Genomic DNA, 17,236 nt, shown 5'->3' on the forward strand with positions numbered 1-17,236 from the left:
CAATCGATGATAGGATACCCCTGATCAAACCCATAGTCGAACTTCAGAGACTCCACCATGGTCGAAAATCGCAATAGAGCATTACCTAGTTGTCCCAATTAATTTATGATGACCCGTCTAATCCACTCAAACGAGTCACAAGTTAAGACTCAAGGCTCAAGGCAATCTATGCTCCTTCAGATATGATCTAATCTGATCATCATCTAATCAGATTGACCGCCAGTGTCTCATTGGATGCGCAAACAGCCCCTTACGTGAAAGCCATTGTCTACGGTACATTGGTACTAGTTATCTCAGACAGACTACCTGCTGTGCTTTGATCCGTATCGTTCGTCCTCAGTCGAGGTGGATTAAGAAAGCCTACAGTCTTCAGAGTGGCCATCTTGTAGCGTGCAGTACTCTGCTCATCCGCTACCATCGGGCAATTTTACTGACTGCAGCCTTTAAATTGTTTCAAAATTTCTGTCGTAGAGAATTCTTCCCGTTCACAAAACTATTGTGCTGATACAGGCTGGCTAATAGGAAAAGGTCCGGAGTAGAACAAGTAAGGCGCAGGGCGAAGAGAAGCACGAGGAGAAACTAGGGTCTAAAATATTCTGCCGAACACGACGATTTTATTGCACTGTAGCAGAGCGGACTGGTTAGTATTCAGTGAGTTACCAGATACAAGATTTTGATCGGTCGGCCAGCGGGTCTGTAATCATTTCGTCTTGACATCATTCTGGCGCCTCTCGGACTTCGTTTCTGTTAGAGCTGAACTGCAAAAACAGGATATCACGGGTCGCAGAAGCATGTGCCAGAACATACCGATTGGAGAGCATCAAAGACGCCACACCGCCATACCTTATGATTGGGGTTTAGGACAACTGACAAAGGGGTGTCAATAGGACATTGTGGGGGCGGGCAAGAGACAGGATGAACGGATGAGCAATGGCTTACTGATGGACGAATCCGGGATCCCTACTGCGCGACTACGAGTCTAAGGACAGCTAAGAGATATTACGCTCGGTCCAGTGCTCCTCGTCTCTCCAGCTTCAGGTTAGTGAGGCGATATCGTCGAGATCGACCATCCGACGGATGAGCTGTAGTCAGTATGTGCGAACGTTACCATGAGTAAGGTTCAAACGTGCAACGGTAAAGCCATACAGTTTAAAGATGATGATGATGATGATGAGGTTGTTCGTGATAAAATACAGCGCTTCCTCACTTCTTGAGAATATAATAAGTCAACAAGTTTCGGGAATTTTCCCGAGGGTGACCTAATACTCGCCAGTATTCCTCCTCGTTGGCGACCATTCCGTGTAACTGCACACATAGTTGAACCGCGAGCCTCCTCACATCGGGCTGCCGATCGGCTAACTTGCTGGCAGCAAACTGTCCGAGACGGTCCAAAGGCAGTTCCGGTACACGGCACTTGTCGGCATTCAGACGACTGAGAATCCGAGTCAACACACTAACTCCCATGAGGATTGACCGATACTCGCGATCGTCTTTCTCCTCCGTAATGATAACATCCAAAACAGAATCAATAACAGCAGCAGGCTCGCAAAGGGCAATAATATCATCGGCCGTTTCCTCTAAACCACTCACGATATGACAATTGGCATCATAATACTTGCGAGCGAGCACTAAGGCACCCAGAGCCCTGGAACAGTATGCTGAGAAGTAGATTTTGTTGTGGATAAGCATAAGTCGGATCGTGAGGAGAACCTGAGTCTTCAGGTCCAGGGGTCGGCCGAGGGGTTGCCTCTTGTCGTCAGGCGAACTTTCCAGTTCGTCCAAGAGCGCCAACAACATTTCATCGTATTTCTCCTCATTGGTAAAAATAGAATCATGGTATTTGATAATCCCTTGAAGCTTGCGATATCCAAGAATATCCATAGTCTTTGTGCGAATTCGTTGAATACCTTTGTCGAGCATCTGTTGCGCCTTAGTGGGATCCTTGGAACGTGGGCTAATACTCGTCCGCCGATCCGCTATCTCGACCTTCTTCCAGCGATGACGAGAATGGTCGTCAATTGGTGTCGTTACTTCATCTTCAAGTTTGTTCGCAGCATGTCGAATTTGCTTGTTGGCCCGCTGCGAGGGCTCATTCGAAGTAAGTTCTCCGAGGACATTGTGCTTTGGAGAAGATCGATGTGGCAAAGATACGTGTGTTGTCTTGGAGTCGATGACAATTTCATTTTCATTGTTGGCCACCCGTATTGGAGACCCAGCCACCATAAGAGAAGATGATAGTCCAGACGGTTTCGAGGAATCTGTGACTGAGTCGGGTTGATGAGTTACTGGCAAGGAATGGTCCGCGAAGAGGCTCTGATCCGTTTGAGCGTCGGAATTCGGCAGTTCCGATGCTTCAACGACAGAACCTACTCCAGTCAGAAACCCCAAACCAGTAGTAAGATGCGGGACAGATTCATCCTGATTGCTTACCCTCTTGTTAGAAACAATTGGGGAATCAGAATGTACCTTGGAGGGTTGAGGGGTTTGGTTCTCAGTCAGTGTCATGGCTGCATCTTGAATATCATCGTGATCAGATCTGGCTGGGGTGGTATCTTCGAAAATGGCTACAGGTGTCGCTTTTGCTGCATGTTCTCGGGGATCTTCCGCACTTGCATCCGGTTCAATCGGTGTACGTTGTATGTGTGTAGGTGGCGACGCGATAGCAATCAAGTTGCCATGATCCTGGACAAGATGCGAGCGAGGCGTAGAGGGTGTCTCCAGTGAGACACTGTTCGGTGAAATCGGGGTCACAGAAAATTCGCTACGAAGCGGAGAGTGACGGGGAATGCTCTCATTCGAATTCTTTCTCGAATGAGTGGGTATTGGTTTTGAATGCTGTCTGGTGTGCGTGTCGTGGGACCGCGTCTTAGAGATAACAAGTCGTTTGGGCCGATCTCTGGTTGTGCCAACAGGGTCAGCCCTGTCACGAGATCCGGTGCTGCTAACTGATTTCAAAGATGGTGTAGAAGATTTTGACTTGGCTGCGCTTGGAGAGCCGTCAATTTGATTGCCGTGTCTTGTGCTGGAGTCGGTTGCGACAGACCGGCGTGCAGCATATGGGTCCGCAGTTGCGGGACGATTGAGTTCGGGTCGGCGAGGCTTCGCCGCTGGTCGCACAGGCGCGGAAGAAAGTGAAGATAGAGAGGTGCCTGTTGGCACTGTCCGAACAGATGATTTGGAAGAGGATGGAGCCGAAGAATGTTTGTCGGATAGGGCCGACTGCGCGGATTCGGGGCGAGGAGGTGGCACGGCTTTCGCTGGTGCGAGCCGAGCTTTCTTCTGTGCGGCAATTGCTTCTTTCAAAGCAGAACGCCCTGCGAGAGAGGATGTACCGTTCGCCAGCCCCTTGCGCGAGGGGCCAGAATCCTTCGGGGCACTTTGGTGCGCATTAGGGTTGGCAGGGTCCTTTTCTAGCAATGAACGGGATTTAGGATCAAGATTTGAGAGAATTCTTTTCGCAATCAGTCAGTGTAGTACATCATGCGAGACAGAGGGATGCTTACTCATTGGCTCTGTTGGGCCACACACGGTAATACGTCCAGAAAGTACTGCGCATCGCCTCTCTCACACCAGGGTTGGCGTCGGCAAGGCATTTCTTAACGCTTTTCTCCATCATGTCCAACCCTCCGCCGTGTTCAATCGAACTCTTATGGTGACTTTGCTTTTGGATCAAGGTTTTGAGCCAACCGGCCGCAAAAAGGCGAAGCTGGACATTTTTATCCTGACAAGCTCCGGAGACGTGCTGCAGAATACGCGTGGTGAAAGTGACATTTTCGATCAGAGCATCGACCGTGGCGTTACCGTTTTGGGCACTAATCTTTTTCATACCGCTGCAGAGTTTGATCAAATTCTGCATCATGATTTCGACCATGGAGTCGATCCGAGGACCGCATCTCTTAGCAATATCTTGGATGAGAAGGCAGCCGATAGTCGAGAGAGTCGTACGAAGTGAATTAACCACTTTGAATATGCCGTCCAGCAAGGTTTTCAAACCGGCAAGATAAGCTGGGGAATAATCGTCTGGCGCGTTGCCATGGGTGAGGCGCCTGAGGGTCAGAACATCTTTTTCCCGGCGGATCCAGTTATCCTCAGACTCCCGACCTTCAAAGTGCGGCATCATATCACGAAACAATTCGTCCACTTGTCTTGACGATGAAACATAAAGGGCGTCGATCTTCTCACCTTCTTGTGAAGCAGGACGAGAACTTGGCAGAGGCAACTCCTCCGCGGGGCCCGTGTGAGAGACAACAGCCCAGTTTGGCTCGCTTTTTGCAGTAGTAAGACGGCTCTTGGGGCGCTCCACCCCAATGACTGAGAAATGGCACAGGAGAGTCAGCATCGAACTCAGTTAAAGGTGGTGCGGCGAGATGGCCAAACTTACCTTCCTTTGTAACCTCCTTGTGAGTCTCAGAACGAGAAGACAAGACGGAGACTGGCCGGGGAGGCAAAGCCTCCGTGTGCAAAACAGAGGATTGTGCGAGCTCCATCCTGGAAGCTGGTCGTTGATGTGTGTCCAGCCGGGAGACCGATCTGGAAGCTTGTGTTTCCGCACGAGACACAGGACGATGAACGAGGGCTTCAGCTCGGGAAATAGGTCGTGAGGCCGCATCCATATCGGAAGTACCGTGATCGATGCTTGCAAGAATTGCATTGACAAAAGATTTTCTAACATTGTGGGTAGCCATTTGTCTTTTCAAATCGGACTTGGCTCGTTCAGAGGCATTTCTAGTCACTATTAGTATGTGGAAAAGACATTTGAAGAAAAAAAAAATGCAACCAGAGGGCCACGGACTCAAACAGTTCAATAACAGTGTTCTTGGCCGTATTTCTCACGTTGCTGTCTGCATCCTCCAGACATGCAACGAGACTCGACACATACGAGCGAAACAAAAGACCGTAGTTCTTAGTCATCTGCAAGGCAATGGTCAGAAATGAAGAAAAGCCACCAATATTGAACGAGGAACTCACATTCGACAACCAGATCATACTCATCTCTTTGGCTCTCGGGTTTTTGCCAACAAGCGCCTGTCCAAGCACACATTGCTCCACTTCTTCGGGGGCTGCCAGCCACATGTCGGTAAAGGATTGCGCAGCTTGAGCACGAATACGTTCTTTATGATCTCCTAGACGCTCTACAAGCAAAGGATACAGAGCGCGACATTGTAGTGCGACCAAATGATGCAGCTCCTGAATGAGTAGCCGCTTCAGAAAATGACCGAGTGTGGAGAAGCCGGCTCCGGACAGAGACGAGTGTTGGGACGCAATTGCCAGGCGAATAGACTCAAAAATCGATGGGACTGCCCCCTCCGGGACATTTTTCTGCTTGATGTCGGATTTGACGCATTGGAGATGGGCAACCTTGGTATCAACCGACATGTTGGAATTCTTCAACGCCGCCACCAATTCCGCCGCCTTGACCTCCATCATGGAAATGATACTTTGGGCCTGGGCTTTAGTCACAATAAGAGGAACATAGAGGTAACAGAAGGTAAAGAAGTAGCACAGGAACTTGTGAGGGCTACAGGAAATGAATAGAGTGAGGACCAATGCAAGTGTGATACGGTCCCAGGCAGATGGGTTTAAGGAACCAACGGGGACTAATCTGCAAGACTCCATGATGAATGGTTAGCCAACAAGTTTCAGAGCGTCTGAAATAGAGAGCTTTTGGGATAAAAACGTAATGTTTAAGAAGGGTTGAAACGCAGTATAAAAAGCAATTGATCGCTGTGATTTCGCAGTTGAATCGCTGTGGAACGGAGTAACTGTGATGGGGAAGAGAAAGAGAAAGAGAAGAAGAGGGTGGGCGATCGAGGGCGAGTGATATAGACTGTCAAAGAGACGACAACGAAGGAAAGTACACATACCTGGTCGAACGAGAGGCAGTCGCGAGGTCAAGGCCGTTGTCAATGAGTTCCGACGGAAAGCACTGAGGTACCGCTGGCGACGAGGAAGGAAGGATGGAGGGAAATGAGGTAACGTCGGAGAGTGAAGTTGGATATGGAAAGCGGCGATGGAGAGAGGGGATATGTCCGATAAGCGATTAGGCGCGGCGATAAGCGCTTGGAAAAGTATTCCAGAGCGAGAGAGTCCAATGTGAATGAAGAATTATCGCAATGTATATATGCCGGGAAGTTATAAGACAGATGTCGCCGCCAGAGAGTAGGTAATAGGAGTAGCGGAGCGAGCTTGTCGTGAGGGAATAAGTTGGTCTTGTTGCCTTTTTCGCTTTGTTTACCCGCTGGTCGTAGGAGCCATGGTTACGGCGAGGGAGACCGAGTGGGGGAAAAACAACTTCCTGCTTTTGGTGAGCCGATGCTGCCCAACTGCTTTGGTTCGGGCGAGGATTGAACATACCTGGGATAATAGTGTATGAATGCGATTCTCGATTGAAGAGGTGGATCGAGGAGAGGTACGGAGTGATGTGTAGCTGATAAGATGAATGGAAAGGAGGAAGGAAGGGGTGAGCTAGGGATTTTTCCCAGTTGCAGAAATAGAAATTTCCTCTGTCAACAAGTGGCCCCTCCCATTCTAGTGCATATATATATCCACGCCAGGTGCAGAGAAGAATCAATTCAAATTCTGCTCAGCTCGCCATTTCTAATTACTACGTGAATAATCACAATACTGGATCTGTACCTTTGAGATCGCCTCAATATTATTGAATGAGATTCGGTGATCGACTCTGTGACTATTAAAGTCCACTCATGATAGTCTACTGCTAGCAGGTAACTCGACGTCATGTCCGAGGTATTCGACTCCGCGCGACCGCCCCTCCAGCAGGTGGATCTTTTCAATGAAAGACACTAGGACCATGAACATGCGGAGACTGGAAAGTGTTGACTCAAGGGGTGATTGGTTGACAAGGTTGATTGCAACGAGATACTTTTTGAAGCTGATTGGCAGTCTTGTTTGCATGAATCTCCGTACTAGGTATACTCAAGACCTAAGGTAGAGTATAGGTAAGGTGCAGGTACAAAACCTGTACCTACATTTCGCATACTTCCGCCTATCAACGCAATGTATATCCTGCGCACTCGAGCTCACCGCATCCTGCGGCTGGCGCCACTGTCTCGGCTCTCCTCGACGAATCGCATACCTGTGTCAGATATGCGTCGACTTCCAGCTGAAATCCATCATCATTACTTTTATTAGGCGATAAAAATTGGATATCCCACAGTTTCGTCGTACCTAGTCTCTGTGCTGATCCAGTGAGGCAGCTGTGATGACATCTTCCATGAGCCCACTGCCCTCCGCAATCCCCAGGACCATTCCTCGACCCAATGACCTCCAATCTAGTCAGAGACAAACGACATCAAGCAGAGTCTCGCCAAAGCCAGAACCTGAGCTTCCCAGACCCAAATTCCGTCTTCACCTGAATGATCTGCGTCATCCGGCTACGCTATCGTTCATATCCCTGGTCCCCGATGTTGCATCAACCCTCGACACCGCGCTTAAAGCAATTGTACGACACCTCTATACACCACCCTCACTTTCGCCAAACGAGTCGAGCAACGCCCCAGCGAGGAAATGTCCCAGACCGTCCTTCACACCATGTATCCCTCCCACCCGCTCCGTGACAGTCCTCGTCCGCGATATAAGTGGGGTAGCGTACACCACCGGCATCGAGCTCGATGATGACCATAAGGAAATCCACTTGTCCCTGTCATACGTCAAGACCAGTGCGGAGAACAATCCAGACCCTGCAGCCGAAATCACCGGTGTGTTGACCCATGAGCTGGTCCATTGCTACCAACATACAACGCCGAATGGGGATGAAAGTGCCTCTGTGCCTCGTCCTCCGGGTGGCTTGATCGAAGGTATTGCCGATTTTGTTCGTCTGAAAGCGGGCCTTGAGCCTCCACATTGGAAGCGACCAACATCCGCTAAGGAACGACCATCAAAGTGGGATCAGGGCTATCAACACACGGCGTACTTTCTGGCGTGGTTGGAGGATGTGCGGGTCGGGAAAGGTGCTGTTGGCATGCTGAACGACAGACTGCTGAGAGTCGGATACGTAGGCGAGGATTCGGAGTCTGAAAATCAAGACACACAAAGCTTCTGGAGGGGCCTGTTCGGGAAGGGCATCTCGGAGCTCTGGGAAGAATATGGCGAATATTTAGATCGCTCTAGGAATAGTGGTAATTGGGAGGACGAGATCATCAATCCCGAGTAACGTGAAGTGCTCTAGGAAGATAGGTAGACACTCGAGGTCCCCTCCCCGGAGAAGGAGTAGTAGTATTAGGTTTTGATGTCTCGATTTCTGTCCAGTAACATTTCAGACTTGAGTCTATCGGGTACATCTATATGTTGATACCTGCTAATGTAAGTAGTCATTTCCTACCCACATTGTGTTTCGATGTCCAACCTCTGGAGGCGAAGAGAGATTCGGGAGATTGGACCAAAACAACAGCACGACACGGAAAAAAAGAAACGAAATAGGAAAGACATGGAACGAATACAATATATTTGCCCGTACTGTACAACACATGATCTTGCAAACAAGTAGTAAGGAGAAGATTGTCGAACTGTCCCTTGGACAGTCATTTAGGTCAAAATAATACATCACCATCACCGCGACATTGGCATCGGATTGTTTTCCAATCTATCTTACACAATCACCTCGCCCAAGTCGACATAAACAGGCTTCCAGGGCGCAGCGCCCTCTTCTTCCATCGAGCTGGGCACACGAACGTTCAGCGGGCTGTACAAATACCAGCCCTTGAGGGCGGCCACGGCAGCCCTCGATCGGGCCTCCATCAGACTGGCGCCAGCGCCTTCGCCCAATTTATCCTGACCAGAGTAGATACCGACAACAAAGACAGGGTGTCTGCTCTTACGACCAGTTTCACTGATGATTTTGGCGACAGGGCGTTCGAAGTTCTCTCGCGCACACAACCGGGTGAGGTCACGAGCTGGCTGGGAGAAATTGAACAACTCGGAGATGTTGAGGTGTCGTGACAAGATATGCTGCTCAAAGAAACGCTTGGCAGCAGGGCGGCCAGCATGCAGATAGATGGCGCCCATGACGGCGCGCACGAAGGTAGCACTGGCTTGTTCGGCCGTGACGCCTTGAGCGCCGTGGGTTTCAGAGACAGCCTGGGCCGCTGAGTCGGCGACTTCCTTGACCGGATCACCGAACTCGTTATCGTAGACGACTCTGGATGTAATCGACTTCCTCCATGACTTCCGATGGTCGTTGGGCCTCGCTGTACCTGTGACTGGTTCTGCATTTAGATCCGTGCCGGGAGAGACCCTCCTGAACTGCAGAAGGCCAGGGTCAACCTCTCCTCCAGGGGCGACAGCCATCTCGACACCCCATTCCCTAGCCATCGCGGAAAGTGTTTTCGGTCCGACATACGCATACATGGCCGCAAAGATTACAGTCAGAGGAAGTCGGGGATATGTGCATATGAGGTGTTCGGAGGTGTAGTTCGTGAGAAGGTCATGGCCCAACGTAGCCAGCGATTCATTGTTGAAATCTGGATTCGGGTCCGCTGAAGCGTCTACCAGTGCACGAGCTAGTGTTTCTAGGGGTAATCGAGATGGGAGGTAAAGTCGTGCATGGAGCGCGGCAAGTTTTGCGGACTCACGCGCGGCTTCAACCGGGGGAGAAGGGAGGAGGTATCTCGACTGTCGTGAGTTGGAAGGAGGTATTGGTGAACGCAAAGATTGCTCTTCAATCGACTGGTGTTCTTCGGCCTGAGTAACAGGTGAAGATGTCGATTGATACCGTAAACTAGCACATACACGCTGGTGCAAGCGGCTGTTAGTTCGTGGCCGTGGTGAACGGACCGAACTGCTCCATCGAAGGAGCTGCAGCCTTTTCATCTGGACAAATGTGTTATCCCCGAGGGGCTTGAGGCAGCAGAGACCAAGATAAAGAGGTATGTCAGTCCAGAGAAATGCAGCGTAGGGATACGGGGAAATCCAAACTGCTCAAGTATATCGGGCATGCGAACTTTTGATCGCTGGAGAAAAGTTGAGCTCGGCGGAAGTCACGGGATCGGGTGATCGTGTGCTGGCGCTAAGTCAATTTGGGGCTAGCGTCACGGCTTCCCTGGACGAGGGACGTCGATGGTCAAGTCGGCTTCAACCAGCCTGAATATCGCGCTTTTTCCGCAAGCCATTGCCAAACCGTTCATTCGTCCATTCATTTATCTCTCTACAGGCAAAGATGGGTGGTGGTGGAAAGATCCCGTATGTGCTTGATTCTACCGTAATGCGGTACGAAGTTGCTACATTGGGCTAACCCATCCACCTCACAGGTACCCCAAGGAAGTCTGGTCTCCAGCTGGAGGCTGGTATGCTCAGCCTGCAAACTGGCGAGTCAACACTGCTATCATGGGCGTTGCCATGCTTGGTGTTATCGCGGTTACCTGGAGCATCAGTGCCGAGCGTGAACATCGGGACAGAATGCCAGAGCCCGGCAGATTCTTCCCGAGTCGCTAGTCAGTGGACGACCCTCCCCCTTGTCTATAGTGTGGAAATCGCATACTGATGATACAATCTTTCTACACCAGCTGGAGCAAGCAAATCATCGAACACGAGAAGCAGCAAGCTACCAAGCAATAAAGTGCGTTGGTGGGAAGAGAAGTGGAAACGAGGGAAGAGTTCTATGGCATGATTGGTATTTGTTTCATCTATTTGCGGGCTGTACGACAATAAAGGGCGTTCTCCAATCGGTCAGTTGTTTCGAAAATGCTTTCGGGGAGACTCTTCGAATGTTCGATACAATCTCTGCGTGTACAGACGGACTCGTTCCGTGAATTCAGTTCCATTCCACAGTTCTTTCCCCTCGCTTGATAGTGTTAGACGGGGCACGCCAATCTGTTCAACCACAAAGCCTGCAGCGACAGTGGCGCATATCAAGGCCACCAGCATATCTCTCTGCTTTGCCGATGCCTTCGTGATAGTCTGCCAATCTCCACACTTCGCAAGCACGGAGCTAATGATCATGCCTGGGTCTCTTTCTGAACTAATGAGGCCTTGTGCCAGAGCCCCCAGAAACGAATTGCCAGCTCCCGTAGGATCCACGACAGCTGTAACCCCAGAAGTGCCAGGCTGATGGTAAGCGGGAAGCCAAATTCTCTCTTTCCTTGAAAATGTGTAGCTACCGTCTTTTCCTGCTCTGATTACCAAATGACCTTCGGATTCAGGCCCGATGCCCGACGTGAGGATCCTAGTAACGACATCGCGACCGAACTCGCTATCCTCGGTCCACCCGGGCTGGCCGAACATCATGCCCAGCTCCAACTCGTTTGGGCTAACCACATCAACTACTCGAGCTGCTTCCAAGAATCTATCTTGTTCTTCTGGTGTGCATAGATCCGGCACGGGCTCCCAGATGAAGATTGGTCTTTTCGTGGCGCCAGTGGCGGAAGGGGCCTTGCCCTCTTTCCACAAATCGTCACGTCTTCGTAGAATATCTTCAACGATGGTTATGCAACGGGAAGAAGAGCAGACCATGTGGAATGTCTTTGAGAAAACCTGCGAGTCAGAGAGCATTGAGGGCTCAAGTCTCAATTTAGGCGTCAGATATTTGAAATCTATCCCAATTAATACATCTCTTATTTTGCATTCCACGGTTGCAGAACGAGAGAATATGCTAACCTCGCTTTTCATTCGGCCCATATCCATTCCATGCTCTAGTGGTCAGTCTCCCAGAATCCTCTCTGATAAGACAATTGGTATTCCATGACTTGATGACGCCTAGAACTTCGGTAGGAAAATCTGAGCCAACGTCCACAATCCAGCTTACGGAGCTTGAATGTTTCTTCCCAGCTACAAGGCGGGCACCGACTACAGCATAAGAGCCTGCACCACCAATGATACTTTTCACATTGGGTCTAGATCCTCCAAAGTCGATATCATCTATGTGAGTAAGTATCTGATGTGCCAGTGGCCGTGCAATGGTAGCATACCGAGGATGAACATGCCCAGAGTGCAGAACTCGACATTGCCCTCAACCTGACTGTCCGTGCTCATACTTTGTGTTGTCACTAGATACTGAGCTCAACACCTAACGGTATCCAGCCAAAAGTCGAACTGTACTAGGTATGTCGCTCATCCTCAGGTAGGGAATTAGGAGAGCTCAGTGATAAGGATAACATACCTTGAGGTTCGGTAATATGATACAAAACTAAACACACAACCTCATGTTTAAATGTGCAACACCTTAATCTTACGTGTACTGTACTGTAAGACCCACCGAGTGGAGCTTGCGGCCTCAGGAAGAAACGGGTCAGGAGCATCTCATCATCGTCTGGACTCTGGAACTCGACATAGTTGCAGGAATCAGGCATTCCCAGGTGGTTGCTCCGAGGTTGAATTACTCGCCCTTCTTCTATCACCGTTGTAATCCTGCTTTTATCGAAAGCAAGGGCAGCACAGAATCGACCCCTTAAAGCCCAAACCTGTTCCTTGTTTCATTGTCCATTGTTTCACCAGGGGTGTTGACTTCAAGATGGCAACCAACAACCATATGCATAATCTGACTACTCTTATCAAGCGGTATGTACCTGAAGAAAATCTCCGGAGTTTGAGCAATAAGCTCAGCTTAATCTCTCATGATTTACCCTCTAGCATTTGCTTGCATGGTCTGTTTCACTGACAATGTACACTTCTTGACAGGCTGGAAGCCGCGACCTCCCGTCTGGAGGACATGGCTATGTCGCTGGATGACCCTCACTCGCCGAAACATGTCGGAAGTGCAACAGCTACTCCTGAACCTACAGCACCTGTTCCAGTGAACACAGTTGCTCCGCCAGCGCCTCCCGCCGCCCCTTCGCTTCCACCTCAAATAGAAGACTTCGATGCATTGATTAATGGGGATGTGCGAAGCTTCGTGGATCTCGGTGAGAAGATCGGTGGTCTCGTTGCAGAGCAGGTGAGCAACTTGGGCTTAGAGCTTCCTTCATGTGTCCGCCTCTGACTTCTTCGACAGTCCAAGGCTGTTCTTCAAGCTTTCGAAGCCGAGCGCACCTACCTTTACGTCTCGACAAAGGCGAGAAAGCCCGAACCTCAGCCACCCGAGCTTATGACTGCGCTCCATAATGCCTCTGATACTATTAATAATATCCGCGAGTCAAACAGAGCCTCCCCTCTCTTTAATCACCTTAGCGCTGTCGCGGAAGGCATTGTTGCTTTGGGCTGGTTCTTTGAGCCTAAGCCTGCTGATTTCGTCAGTGAGATAGTGGGAGGCATCCAGTATTATGGCAACAAGGTGTTGAAAGAGTACAAGGAGAAGTACGGATTACTCCGGGCGTGTCTGCCAGGAATTTGCTGACCTTGTTACAGGGACCAAACTCACATTCAGTACATCCAAGCCTACTACCTGATTTTCAAGTCGCTAGCTGCGTACCTGAAGAAACATTATCCCAAAGGACTCACCTGGAACCAGGAGTCTGGTATCGATGCGCAAGAAGCGCTCAGGCAAATTAAAAGCGGCGCTTCCGGCCAGACAGCACCACCAGCACCTCCTCCACCTCCCGTGCCGACTTTGAATGTCCCTGGAGGAGTCCCACCTCCGCCCCCTCCGCCACCCGGCGCTCCTCCTGCGCCCGTTGCTGCAGCACCGGACATGTCGGCAGTCTTTGCTCAGCTGAACCAAGGCGATGCCATCACCTCCGGCCTCCGCAAGGTTGATAAATCCGAGATGACGCACAAGAACCCCAGCCTGCGTGCGGGTGCAACGGTCCCTGAACGCCCCAGCTCTCAGGGTAGCATTTCTCGCTCCAAGTCTCCTGCCCCGAGCAAGAAGCCCAAGCCAGAGAGCATGCGTACTCGTAAGCCGCCGCGTAAAGAGCTCGAAGGAAACAAGTGGCTCCTTGAGAATTTCGATAACCCCGGTGGCATCATCGAGATTTCCGCTCAGCAGAATCAGTCTATTCTAATCAGCCGTTGCAACAAGACTATTGTAAAGGTGAACAACAAGGCCAACGCAATCTCCATCGACAACTGCAACGGTCTTTCCATCATCGTGGATTCGCTTGTCAGCAGCCTCGATGTCATCAAGTCTGCCAAATTTGCTCTGCAGATTGACGGAGTCGTGCCCACTCTTCTGCTTGACCAAGTCGACGGTGCGACCATCTACCTTGGACAGCAGAGCTTGGCTACCGAGGTCTTCTCTAGTAAATGCACGGCTGTCAACGTCATGCTCCCGCCTAAGGAGGGAACCGATGATGATACCAAGGAGTGCCCAGTTCCAGAACAGATCAAGTCATATGTCAAAGACGGGGTTCTCGTGAGCGAAATCGTCGAGCATGCTGGCTAGGCTTTTGTCCCTTTGAATATAATCCCGGATATCTACACTGGTTATAAACTACCTGGGATATTTGGACCGTTCGAGAGCACAGGGTCAATCACAGTCAATCACATATCATATTCATTCTGTATCTAGATACGATTGTAAATAAAATAGCATATCTGAAGAGGCTTGTAATAGTCTTTGCTAAAAAGATTTCCCAGGTACACCGGTACCCATTAGATTATCTGCATTGCAAGTGAATGTTGGCGGCGTCGAGTTTTTTTGTAGAAAACAAGCTCGACACAGCCCAAAGAACCATTGCCGGACGCCGAAAGCGAAAGTAGACCTCAGGATATACGTGAATATCCAAAACGGAATATTAACGGATTAGAGCTGATAAGCTCAACAGCAATAAATGGACAAGCTACCTGTCAGCACGTAACATGAAGATCTGTCGCATGCTAATAATGAAGAAAGAAGGTTGAATGTGACATTGATTGTAAGCGCAATGACAATGGGTATATCGCGTGGTTCCAGAGCGCCTGGTCTATTTGCACTTAGTCTGAGTAAGCAAGGACAATTGAATATTTGAAAGATGCCCGCATCTTGTGATATAGTACTGTATCGTTAGTCGAGGCAGTTGCTATGTGCAGATTGGCCAAGCTAATCATGGTAAGGTGGAGGTGGATAACAAGGATACGGTAGATGGGGAGAAGAAGGTATACCGATGGAATACTGCTTCAGAAGGCGGCACAGGCGCCGAGAATGACGTAGTCGTACGAGTTGTATAGGCAACTCAATTCGCAGACGAGGACTCGTGTTTTTGAACGTCTAGCCCTCTCAACCTTTTCGCAAGCAAGCTTTCCCCAGCTTCAGATATGCCAGAAGAGCAGAATGGGAGACCACCATATCCGAGATCACCCTTGCTGAGTTTACGATAAGTCTTGGCTTCTGTTGCATTGTCGTCAGAAGTACGCTGGGAAAGCGGAATCCCCCAAGGTGACGGGACACGCGGGAAAGGATGAAGTCTCGTCTCATAATGAGGCTTTGCAGTAGCCGCTTCATCAACTGAATTGATAAGAGGCATCGTGTGACAGTGTGAAGCATGTTGAAAATAAGAGCACTCTCTTGCGTCATCGGGACCAGGCAATGAAGCCAGATCCGCAGCGAGTTTCTTGTACCCTTTAGCCGACTTTGAATGTATATTGGTAGTGTTTATGTCTCGGACGGGCTTATACGGTGTATACCGAGGATCGGGGTGTTGTATCTCGTTTCGCAACTTCTCTTTACCGTCAGGCACCCGATTTGCAAAAACGACACGAATACTCGAGTAGAGATAAAAACGACCCTTTGAAGGACAACAAATGTTCAAGTGGATCAAATAGCGTAGTACAGGCTTGTCTTTGGGATTTTCGGATACGCTCAAGGAAGCCTCCGGTCGATCAGTCCCCAAGTTCTTCCTGGCGGACAAAGGCATATCAATTATGGGGCCCGCCGAGTAGCTTCTTTGGCGTATGAAAGTTTTGGTGCCAGGCTCCATTTCGCTAAGATCGTAAGGCACAAGGAAGAGTTTGACAGCCGTCTTGTTCGGATTTTTTATCATGATTTGCAGCTGGCCTTGTTGCGGTATACGATAGCATCCGCCTGGTGGGCATTTGGGTGAATCGGCTCGTCGATTTCGCTTCTCCCTCATGCGTAGAACTTCCTGGGTCTGATATTCCGGTCCAACGTCGACATCAGTCCTTTGGCCCTTGGATGCACCAGCAGGGCTTCGGTGATGCCGGTGGCGGCGAGTGACGTAAGAGTTATCCTTAGGTAAGGAATTCTCGAGATCAATCAGACCCACGTAGGGGCTAGGATTATCGTCTGAAATGGAGCGCCCCTTTCCAGAAGTAGGGTAACTGTAGAAGACCGCAGGGAAGGGCACCGTGACGTGTGGTGGGCATTTGAGACTCGACTTGCAGTTTCCTTTGCCTAGCACACCAATCTGGGCAGTGAAGTCGAGTGGCTTGGACGGATTCATAGACATTCTTCCGCGGAGGATCGACTCCTCGTAAGATCCTACCAGCGGAGCATGGGTCTTGCAGGATAGTTCGCCGGCAAGTGAGGGTCTCCTGGCTCTCCAGGACGGATGTTGGACTGATGAGGCCAGTTGAAGACTGTATGACGAGGTCAATGGTTTTCGTGATTGACGCGCTTGGAACGATAATGAATCGTGAAAGCTTCCAGGCGCATGACCAGTGTTGATGTTTATTACACGTGAATAAGACGGAGAGGAATCCTGAAGATTCCGAAATGTCTCTGGAGGCAGTGTGCGACGGCGACTGGCTTTATCCGAAGCTGGAGGATGCTCGCTGAACTCGCTTTTCAGTGAGAAGTCCAGATCAGTGTTGTTTGCCTGGTGAACCAAAGGACTCGTTGGAGCTTTTAGGACGTAACTGGAGGAGTATGATCCTAAAGATGGTGCTCGTGACCGCGGACCTGGGTTCGTAGTTTCTTCTTGCTGATGGCCGAATTCCTGCCCTCGGAAAGGCGTAGAAAAGATAGAAGTGGTAAACCACGGCGTGGTTGGAGAGGAGCCCAATTGAGAAAACTGCGCGAGAGAGCGATATTTGGGATGTGGAGACTGCGGTGCTTGTTGCTGGCTGTGATCCTGAGCAATGCCTTCTCGAAAGTCTCCAGAATGCAAGGCCGAGCGAGGGCGTTGGATATCGGCTGGTGAAGCAAGTTTCTCTGACTCCTTCTGGTGGTCCATATTCATAGAGGTTCTGGATGGATCCGAACACTCCTGCGTCTGGGGACATTTGTCAGACGTGCATGACTTGATAGGACGGGAATCGGACTGCCGAGACTAAATCCAATAATACTTGAATCAGCAAGTCGCCAAAAGTGATCACAAAACCACAGGACTACAATATATCGTCCAATCTTGGAGAACGTACCATATCATAGTGAGCCCAGGCTGAAGAATCGGCGCTTTTTATATACCGT

General features: G+C 50.0%; 8 protein-coding genes across 8 annotated transcripts; 3 read left to right on the forward strand and 5 right to left on the reverse strand.

The window, feature by feature from the left end:
- Positions 1 to 1,203: 1,203 nt before the first annotated feature.
- On the reverse strand, positions 1,204 to 5,616 carry AFUA_1G12700 (uncharacterized protein; the record flags this gene model as incomplete). The annotated part of the gene is made up of 4 exons (XM_747547.1): positions 1,204 to 3,451; positions 3,504 to 4,311; positions 4,382 to 4,725; positions 4,793 to 5,616. 4 exons carry the CDS (start codon positions 5,614 to 5,616, stop codon positions 1,204 to 1,206), a joined length of 4,224 nt encoding a protein of 1,407 aa, XP_752640.1.
- Positions 5,617 to 6,702: 1,086 nt separating this feature from the next.
- Positions 6,703 to 6,915, reverse strand: AFUA_1G12710 (uncharacterized protein; the record flags this gene model as incomplete). The annotated part of the gene is made up of 1 exon (XM_747548.1): positions 6,703 to 6,915. One exon carries the CDS (start codon positions 6,913 to 6,915, stop codon positions 6,703 to 6,705), a length of 213 nt encoding a protein of 70 aa, XP_752641.1.
- Positions 6,916 to 7,222: 307 nt separating this feature from the next.
- Positions 7,223 to 8,173, forward strand: AFUA_1G12720 (basic secretory family protein; the record flags this gene model as incomplete). The annotated part of the gene is made up of 1 exon (XM_747549.1): positions 7,223 to 8,173. One exon carries the CDS (start codon positions 7,223 to 7,225, stop codon positions 8,171 to 8,173), a length of 951 nt encoding a protein of 316 aa, XP_752642.1.
- A 434-nt stretch (positions 8,174 to 8,607) lies between these two features.
- AFUA_1G12730 (mitochondrial 54S ribosomal protein mL44) lies at positions 8,608 to 9,828 on the reverse strand (the record flags this gene model as incomplete). Its single annotated transcript, XM_747550.1, has 2 exons — positions 8,608 to 9,171; positions 9,301 to 9,828. 2 exons carry the CDS (start codon positions 9,826 to 9,828, stop codon positions 8,608 to 8,610), a joined length of 1,092 nt encoding a protein of 363 aa, XP_752643.1.
- Positions 9,829 to 10,174: 346 nt separating this feature from the next.
- On the forward strand, positions 10,175 to 10,449 carry AFUA_1G12740 (uncharacterized protein; the record flags this gene model as incomplete). Its single annotated transcript, XM_747551.1, has 2 exons — positions 10,175 to 10,197; positions 10,266 to 10,449. 2 exons carry the CDS (start codon positions 10,175 to 10,177, stop codon positions 10,447 to 10,449), a joined length of 207 nt encoding a protein of 68 aa, XP_752644.1.
- A 234-nt stretch (positions 10,450 to 10,683) lies between these two features.
- On the reverse strand, positions 10,684 to 12,172 carry AFUA_1G12750 (ribokinase family protein; the record flags this gene model as incomplete). The annotated part of the gene is made up of 3 exons (XM_747552.2): positions 11,922 to 12,172; positions 11,611 to 11,871; positions 10,684 to 11,546 (listed from the first exon to the last, which is right to left on the reverse strand). The coding sequence occupies exons 1-3, from the start codon at positions 11,983 to 11,985 to the stop codon at positions 10,684 to 10,686; spliced, it is 1,188 nt and encodes a 395-aa protein (XP_752645.1). The 5' UTR covers positions 11,986 to 12,172.
- A 92-nt stretch (positions 12,173 to 12,264) lies between these two features.
- capA (adenylate cyclase-binding protein) lies at positions 12,265 to 14,272 on the forward strand (the record flags this gene model as incomplete). The annotated part of the gene is made up of 4 exons (XM_747553.2): positions 12,265 to 12,510; positions 12,631 to 12,886; positions 12,944 to 13,245; positions 13,297 to 14,272. Exons 1-4 carry the CDS (start codon positions 12,464 to 12,466, stop codon positions 14,270 to 14,272), a joined length of 1,581 nt encoding a protein of 526 aa, XP_752646.1. The 5' UTR covers positions 12,265 to 12,463.
- Positions 14,273 to 15,041: 769 nt separating this feature from the next.
- Positions 15,042 to 17,000, reverse strand: AFUA_1G12770 (uncharacterized protein; the record flags this gene model as incomplete). The annotated part of the gene is made up of 1 exon (XM_747554.1): positions 15,042 to 17,000. The coding sequence occupies one exon, from the start codon at positions 16,998 to 17,000 to the stop codon at positions 15,042 to 15,044; it is 1,959 nt and encodes a 652-aa protein (XP_752647.1).
- Between the last annotated feature and the right edge of the window lie 236 nt (positions 17,001 to 17,236).

The sequence above is a fragment of the Aspergillus fumigatus genome, chromosome 1, assembly GCF_000002655.1.
Source record: "Aspergillus fumigatus Af293 chromosome 1, whole genome shotgun sequence".
Taxonomy (NCBI): domain Eukaryota; kingdom Fungi; phylum Ascomycota; class Eurotiomycetes; order Eurotiales; family Aspergillaceae; genus Aspergillus; species Aspergillus fumigatus.